The 7,812-nt window shown below is 44.7% G+C and overlaps 7 protein-coding genes across 7 annotated transcripts; 3 read left to right on the forward strand and 4 right to left on the reverse strand.

Moving 5' to 3' along the window:
* Positions 1-63: 63 nt before the first annotated feature.
* Positions 64-563, reverse strand: PPTG_23626 (hypothetical protein; the record flags this gene model as incomplete). Its single annotated transcript, XM_008912205.1, has 2 exons — positions 64-246; positions 549-563. The coding sequence occupies 2 exons, from the start codon at positions 561-563 to the stop codon at positions 64-66; spliced, it is 198 nt and encodes a 65-aa protein (XP_008910453.1).
* Positions 564-751: 188 nt separating this feature from the next.
* Positions 752-1,252, forward strand: PPTG_14869 (hypothetical protein; the record flags this gene model as incomplete). The annotated part of the gene is made up of 1 exon (XM_008912206.1): positions 752-1,252. The coding sequence occupies one exon, from the start codon at positions 752-754 to the stop codon at positions 1,250-1,252; it is 501 nt and encodes a 166-aa protein (XP_008910454.1).
* Positions 1,253-1,872: 620 nt separating this feature from the next.
* On the forward strand, positions 1,873-2,805 carry PPTG_23627 (hypothetical protein; the record flags this gene model as incomplete). The annotated part of the gene is made up of 1 exon (XM_008912207.1): positions 1,873-2,805. The coding sequence occupies one exon, from the start codon at positions 1,873-1,875 to the stop codon at positions 2,803-2,805; it is 933 nt and encodes a 310-aa protein (XP_008910455.1).
* A 621-nt stretch (positions 2,806-3,426) lies between these two features.
* Positions 3,427-4,320, forward strand: PPTG_23628 (hypothetical protein; the record flags this gene model as incomplete). Its single annotated transcript, XM_008912208.1, has 1 exon — positions 3,427-4,320. One exon carries the CDS (start codon positions 3,427-3,429, stop codon positions 4,318-4,320), a length of 894 nt encoding a protein of 297 aa, XP_008910456.1.
* A 444-nt stretch (positions 4,321-4,764) lies between these two features.
* PPTG_14870 (hypothetical protein) lies at positions 4,765-5,142 on the reverse strand (the record flags this gene model as incomplete). The annotated part of the gene is made up of 1 exon (XM_008912209.1): positions 4,765-5,142. One exon carries the CDS (start codon positions 5,140-5,142, stop codon positions 4,765-4,767), a length of 378 nt encoding a protein of 125 aa, XP_008910457.1.
* Positions 5,143-5,328: 186 nt separating this feature from the next.
* Positions 5,329-6,192, reverse strand: PPTG_14871 (hypothetical protein; the record flags this gene model as incomplete). The annotated part of the gene is made up of 2 exons (XM_008912210.1): positions 5,329-5,514; positions 5,593-6,192. 2 exons carry the CDS (start codon positions 6,190-6,192, stop codon positions 5,329-5,331), a joined length of 786 nt encoding a protein of 261 aa, XP_008910458.1.
* Positions 6,193-6,689: 497 nt separating this feature from the next.
* On the reverse strand, positions 6,690-7,271 carry PPTG_14872 (hypothetical protein; the record flags this gene model as incomplete). Its single annotated transcript, XM_008912211.1, has 1 exon — positions 6,690-7,271. The coding sequence occupies one exon, from the start codon at positions 7,269-7,271 to the stop codon at positions 6,690-6,692; it is 582 nt and encodes a 193-aa protein (XP_008910459.1).
* Positions 7,272-7,812: the final 541 nt, after the last annotated feature.

Here is a 7,812-nt window from a genome sequence, read left to right on the forward strand (position 1 = left end):
CTCAGTGATACGCGTAATGAACTCACTGATACGCGCAATAAGCTCACTGATACGCGCAATAAACTAAGAAGTCATGATAACGAACTCAGTGATACACGTAATGAACTTACGGAGCTGAGACTCGTCGTCGAAGGCTATGAGCTTACTACCGATGCAGACTATATGCATGAGCAAGCAATCGATAGCAACGAATCGGTTGATACGATGATCGATATCCATTCCGAGTTTGAAAGCTTCTCCGCTCATCTACACATGGATTAGTTTCTTTTTATGTTATTAGGCTATCTCAGTTGCGATCGCGACTTTGACTTCAATCAATATACTATCATGAGTCTACTCTGTTCTTACAACGTGGTTATTCAATATATAGCATCTATAGCGACTGATGTTATGAACTTCCTTATGAAATCATCTGAAACGGAATGTATCAGGAAGTAGTTAGCGACCATTTGCAACAAACTAAACAAAGTTAGTAATTAACTAAGAAAGCATGATAATGAACTCAGCTATATTCGTAATAAACTCAGTAGTATTCGTAATGGACTTACGGAGCTAAGACTCATTATCAACGGCTATGAGCTTACTACCGATGAGGACTATATGCATGAACAAGCAATTGATCGCAGCGAATCAGTTGATATAATGATTGATATCCATTCTGAGTTTGAAAGCTTCTCCGCTCATCTGGCTAAGAGAGCGTAAAATTGATTAGTATGCTAGCTAATATATCAAATCAGCTCCAAACAAAAAAATGCTTGTCTCAATCACTGACATCGCTCATGAATGGAACGCTATCTGTATGAACCCTACCGCCGAGACGCGTAGATGCATCAATACATTGCTACAGTTCCTCATTGAGAACAATTGCTACACTATAACACTTAACGATAATTACAGTATCAATGAAACAGTGCAGGTGTTGATTCATGAAGATGATGTAGAGTCCTTGATCAGCGATAGACGCATTCAAGCTATACTGATGGAGAACGGCATCTTTGTCGCTGATGAGATGTTGGCATTATCAAACTACAATATCTGTGTTCTGTTCATAGTAGAGAACGATCCATTCCGCTATGTCAGAGACACTCGATTCGGCTTATTAAAGTTCTCTAGCAATGGAATCTTTGACTACAGTCGGATATCGAAACAGACATGGCCGCATCATGAGACTATGGCTATGGCTTTGTATCACCCACGTCGCATTGAGAAGTGGATCCAACAAGGCAAAGACCTAGAAGAGTATCTTAACTAAAACTACACCTGCGCGTATAGCGTTTGCGGCCGATACTCATCAAGAATAATTGGATTGTCTAATGTACCAACCTGAGTAGCATTGCGTCGTCTAGATGTTGATCTGCGTTTTTTTTTATTATTTCGGTGATAGCTAGAAGAAGCGACGTCATCGTAATAAACGCTGCAATGAAGATCAAGAACCATTCCCAAGCAATTGTTGTATCCGTAGCATACTTGGATGCTAAACTCAATAGAGGCCTCTGATTACCATTATAGAAGACGCGGTCATGAGTCCATTCATATGTTGTATCGATAGTCCAGTTGCATGCGTTTCCGAGATCGCCAGGATCATCAAGCATATATACTCTGCTGATCTTCAATGAATCATGAATGAGACTATCGTGAAGCACAACCCATGTAGTGCTGATAGCATACACATCCGTAGAGTTTTCATATTCAGTGAAGAAGAAGTTAGAGCGAAACCAGCGTTCGTCGCTGATACAAGCCATCGTTGCTGTTATACTTCTTGGTAGATAAATCAATTCAGGCTCAATGTGATGTTCATCCTACTATGGTATAACATAAAAAAGTAAAAAGCATTTAGACAGTGTGATTATACTTTAATTGAGAAAGCTTAGAATGGATTATGATTACGATAGCGATAGCAGCGGCTATGATTCATATAGTGATGATGAGGAACAAGCCCAGCGCGAAGCTGCTATCCAAGAACAGTTAAAAAGACAAAACATCAATCCGTTCTTGCAGTTTAAGCAGTTTAATGTTTATGTGGATATCATGCAAGAGTCATATAGCAAACGTTTTACAAAGCGCTTTGATGAAATGCCTCGTTTGGATCAACTTAAAGCAGACAAACCAATCGAGCATAACCGGATTCATGGTATTCTAACTGGTGCTCAAAGCGGTATAACGGTAGTGGACATTAAAGAAGGCGTTAGGTTTCGTAGAGAAATGATAGATACTGATCTATACAATACTACGCTGTATGTGTCTACGCCGAACCAAGGTGCTCATTTCTACTTCAAATATGACTCTCGTCTAAAGAGTATATACGAAACAATGAAAGGAGTTTCCATATTGAACGATGACCGCTTTGTATTGGCTGGTGGTAATTACTATCGACCAGCTAACAACGATGCTGATATTAAACCGATGCCACAGGCGATGTTTGATAAACTATATGCGGCTCAGATCAACCCTGATCTAGTACATCAAGAATGCGATACCCTGTTTAGCATTCTCACGGATGACTACTTTAAGGAGCATCGTATGTTAAAGCAGTTAATATGCGTTCTAAAGAATGCCGGCGCATCGAATGCCATGATAACAGCTACTTTGCGTAAATCAATCACCAGCCGCTTTGGATGGTATAACCAGTTTGCTCTAGAAGATCTTATTATAGCTGAACCCAATTATGTAGAAAGTCGATATAACCTAAAAGCTTTCAAGCGGCACATGGAATCAGCTTTTGGAGATACATACAGAGCCCTGCATGTCGATGACACTGATCGCAACAATGAACCATCGATGAGCCGGTTGAAGTACCAAAGTTGAAGCCTCACTAAGCTTTTAGACATAAAGACCGTTTATCCAAAGGCGACTGCAAAATCATTACTGCAAGTCAATTCAAACTTTACAAGCACACAATGTAATATTTGCAAACATTGCCGAAATCTGCATAAGAAGGGTTGCTGTGATCGATACAATAGAACTCAACGTAGCAAATGTACTTTTATTAAAAATGTTGAGTTGGTTCCAGATGCTCTATAGCTCCTTCATAGCCTGCACACATTTTTTTTTATATGTATCTCATACTCATATACGATTCATTGTATTCTATATACGAGGATACATCATGTGATATCTTCTGATGAGTTAGTTTGTGAGTGTGGCTATCACACTCACACGTTTGGTGGCGTGAATCATAAACCATATCTATGGTACCGCTCGATTGTTTATTGATTCGTTTATGTGTGAGAGTAACCGCTACGAGAGGACTCTCTCTCATACTTTTTATTAAATCGTATGATTGTGTTGATATCACTTGTGGCGTGTCTTATATTGTTTGAATTGATTATCTCACACTTTTGAGTTTGCTTTGCATACGCCGCCAACGCCGCCTCCCGCGCTTTTGTTCCATTTAGAGCTTTGCATAATAGTTATAACCAAATCACCATGGCTTTCACGTATAACAACACTAGCGTTCCTTTCGATGCGAATCAACCCCTTCCGCTGATGGACATTCATCAGTTCGTAGGAGCGTTTCAATATCCGATTGATCAGATTTATATCGATAAGTTCTGGGATGGGATCAACGACCATGATCAATGGATTATCGTTGATTACGAGATGCTGCATTGGCTGGGATACGATAACATAAGAGACATTGATAACAAAATGCAATATCGCAGCCTTCTTGAGTCGCGCTTTAATCAACCGAATGACTATGATCTGATCTCTAAAGCGGATGAGCGTGTTATAACTGATCACCACGTCAAATTGGCATTAAATACTATTATTGTCAAAGCGAGGGTATTCAAGAAAACGCTGATGATGATACATACCACGCGCGCCGAGACTGTTCGAGATTGTTATCTTTTACTTGAAGAGATAAAGGTCGACTATCTCCAGTATTCGCATAAGGCTAAAGAGCATAATACGTATCTGACCATGCAGAAGACAAAAGCTGATGCAGACCAACGGATCCGCGATCTAGAACAGCAATTAGAAGATGTAAGTATTACATTTAACATTAGTGATGAGCCTGTTGAGCGGGGAGAACATGTTTATATCTTAACCAATAAGCGATACTATAAGCAGTGTATGTTCAAAATCGGTAAATCCATCGATCTTAAGAGCAGACTCATATCATACAACACAGGCGCGGCTATCGAAGAAGACGATATGTTCTATGTCGCTAAGATAGCAACGTTTGATGCGCGCGGACTAGAGAAAAATCTGCATACGGCTTTACAGAACTATCATCTCCGGAAGGAGTGGTTTCGTATCCCATATCGCCATATCGAGACAATAATCAATATTGTAACGCGCCAACAAGCACTGCTATGAAATACTATCAATGAATTGATCAATCAAGGCTTTGATGATATCGAGAACGTCCCGCTTGAGCAGTTTAACAAGCAGCCTGTCGAGGTGCATCTACCTGAAGCGATACACTCTACAGATGCAACTAAGCAAGTATGCAATATGTGTGGAAAAGACCCAACTGCTATTAAGCCAGTTAGAACCGTTGCATACGAAAAAGGGGCGTTGTTGAAACTGTGTGCAGTTAAAGCAATTATCCCGAGGATGACTAGCTCTAAGTTGCTACAACTAAATGAAGCGTTTGTATCTGAACGAAGGCATATCTGCAAATATTGCAAGAAGCTACATCACGTGGGTTGTTGTGACAAGTACAAGCGATTAGAAAGAAGCTCATGCGTATACATATGCAACGCCAAGATTGTCCAAAAATAAAAAAAGAAGCCCCTTCTTCTTTTTTTTGACCGTGGCTTACTTGAGTCCGATGGTAGCGAAGCAATTTTGATGTCCGCCAACCATGAGCTTAGCCAGGCGTATGTCAGCATTCATCACGGTAACACGTTTAGCATGTATAGCTAGTATATTAGCATATTCGAACAATTCGACCGCGACTATCCCCGTCGCTTCTTGCAGTGCTTCTAGAGCAGCTGCGGTGATGCGTAAGTCAGTCTTAAAGTCCTGCATGATCTCTCTGACCAAGCGTGAGAACGGTAGCATGCGCATCAATAGTTTGTATGACTTTTGATACTTTCGAATCTCTCTCAGCACGACCGTGCCGGGTTTATAGCGGTGTGGGAGTTTGATGCCACCTGCCATAGGAGCAGTCTTGCGCGACGCTTTCATCGCCATCTGCAGCCTTGGCGCTTTACCGCCAGTAGATTTGCGAGCCGTTTGTTTGGTACGGGATTTTTTCCCATCGACTTCATCAGCGATTTCATTTTTTTCCCATCGAACTCATCCGAGTGTTCCTTGTAGCCACAGTTGATTCATTTATATTGTTAAAGAATTTCAATAACCGTTGTCCGCCGCCGCCGTTTACTCTTGCTCTTGGTCGAGGTATCCGCTGGCGCGGTCCACGAACGCTTGGTCTGCGAGCGGCTGGAAGTCGTCGGAAGGGGTTTCGAGCAAGCTCTTGACGGTCTCGATAAAGAAGTTGCGGACGTACTCGCCGACATCACCAGTGATCCCGTCGGCGAACTGGATGCCGACGTCATTCCCTGCCTTCCCCCCAAACAACACCATACAAAAAACTCTTAGCACATAACATTTCGCAAACCCACAAAAAAAAAGAAAACGTACGTTGACCTGCTCCAGGATCCATCCGTCGATGCGCTTGCGGATGCTGTCCCGTAGCGTTATGCCATTCGCGTAGTACTGCGGAGGGACCAGCTCCACGCAGCCACACTCTCGGTTGCACAGTCTCGTGAGCTCTTTCTTGACGTGCTCGTCCTCTTGGCCTTCGACGATCTTGAACACCAGCGGGTACTGACCAGGAGGAAGATTGTGTGTGCTCCGCACTTCTTCGGAGCCAGAAGCGTTGAGCAGCGCGACCACCGGCCTTTTGCTGCCGGCCACGGGATTCTCGATCGACTTGACGTGACTCCTATCCCATTTTCCATGCATGTCCACGACCTTCGTGGCCAGCTCAAGGCCTTTCGTCGCGAAGTAGGTTGCCTGCTCCCGCTCGATGCGGACGTCTTCTCTCGCCTGCTCCCGCGCAATGCGGACATCTTCCCTCGCCTTCTCCCGCGCGATGCGGACGTCCTCTCTTGCATGCTCCTCTACATCTGCTGCCCTTCCTTCTGCGTCTGCTGCTCTTTTTTCGGCGGCCGTGGCTCTTCTGGTCTCTGCATCGAGGCGCTCCTCGGTGCGTGCAAGTTGCCTGCGTAGCTCGTCCATTGTTTTTTTTTTTGGTTGTATTCAGATGTTAAAAAAAAAAATAACTTCATGTGGCCCACATTACAAAAGCGCGATTTCGTTTTGCCAAAGTGGTCATCCAAGTTTTCCCAACGACCCATCCGCGATTTCAATTTTCCAAAAACCAATCGACTCACTTGCGATTTCATTTTGCCGATCGAGTCGTTGACAATTTTTCCATCGACTCATCCGCGATTTCATTTTTCCATCGACCCATCCGCGATTTCGTTTTGCCGATCGAGTCGTTGACAAGTTTCTCATCAACGATTGCATATTTGCCGAAGTGGTCATTCGCACAACCAAGCCATTTTCGTTTTTTTCCTTATCCACACAATAAAAAAAGCAACTCTCTGCTCACTCAAATCATTATCTGATCGATCGCCGCCGCAGCAGCCGCTTCCTCCTTAAGGTCCTTCAAGTACTTGCGAGTAAGAATGACGACATTCAAGGGTGGGAACCTGCCGCACGCGAACCGCGAGTCAAGCAGCGACGCGAAATTGTCGTTGTATTTGGTGTCTTTGGCTGGGCACGAGCACGATAGCCCGAACCTTGCGTTTGTGGCGGACGATCTCCTCGGCCACGAGCACGCCCGGGCGCGAAACCAGCGCGAGCACCAGTTGGTGATACGCCTCGTTGCGCTCTTCGTAGTTCACCCACGCCACCTTTCCGCCGCCTTTTGCGTTTACCACGTCCATCACCCGAGCCAGCGCCGTCGTCCGGCTCTTTACCGCCTTGCGAGGCATTTGCTGCACGGCCTCGATCTTAAGCCCACGCTGCGTATATTGCTCTCGCTGGCGTTTAAGTGACATCGTTGTGGTTGCCACCTCCAGTTTGCTATGTAACCGTTCGACGGTGGAGACCGCCACCAGGGACGGGTATCGTAGGTAGAAGTCCACTTGCGACAGCAACGAAGCGTTCGTCTGCGGAGTCGCCTCCATCCACTCCACGCACTTGTTCTGCGCGTGCGACCGGATGAAGGCGAGCTCCGCTGGGGTGTAAGCCCCACCCTTGGGGAGAACGGCCACGAACGCCCTACTCGGCCGAGCCCGGTCAGCCACCATGTTTGTTATACTAAATGCCCCCGCCAAAGGTTAAAAAAAAGGATCAATCGTCAGCAGGCCACCGCGCACCACTCATTGCGCTTTTTGATGGTCCACAACGTTCGCAGCTACCGCCTCGCGCTCGGGATCAAACTATTTCCTCCGGGCGAGAGCATGATTAGAGACTGTGAAAGGGGTGCTATGTTAAATCTGATCCTTGGCACCAAGTGCATTGCGGTTTTTTCATTTCCCCAAAAACCCAATCAACTTCATCCGCGATTTCATTTTGCCATCGACTTCACTTGCGATTTCATTTTGCCAAAGTGGTCATCCAAGTTTTCCCATCGACTCACTTGCGATTTCATTTTCCCATCGACTCACTTGCGATTTCATTTTGCCGATCGAGTCGTTGACAATTTTCCCATCGACCCATCCGCGATTTCGTTTTTGCAAAAACCAATCGACTCGCTTGCGATTTCGTTTTTCCAAAAACCAATCAACTTCATCCACGATTTCATTTTTCCAAAAACTCATCGACCCAAAACCGTTTTCCAAAAAAAAA

This window comes from Phytophthora parasitica (genome assembly GCF_000247585.1).
Source record: "Phytophthora parasitica INRA-310 unplaced genomic scaffold supercont2.45, whole genome shotgun sequence".
In the NCBI taxonomy this organism is placed as follows: Eukaryota; Oomycota; class Peronosporomycetes; order Peronosporales; family Peronosporaceae; genus Phytophthora; species Phytophthora nicotianae.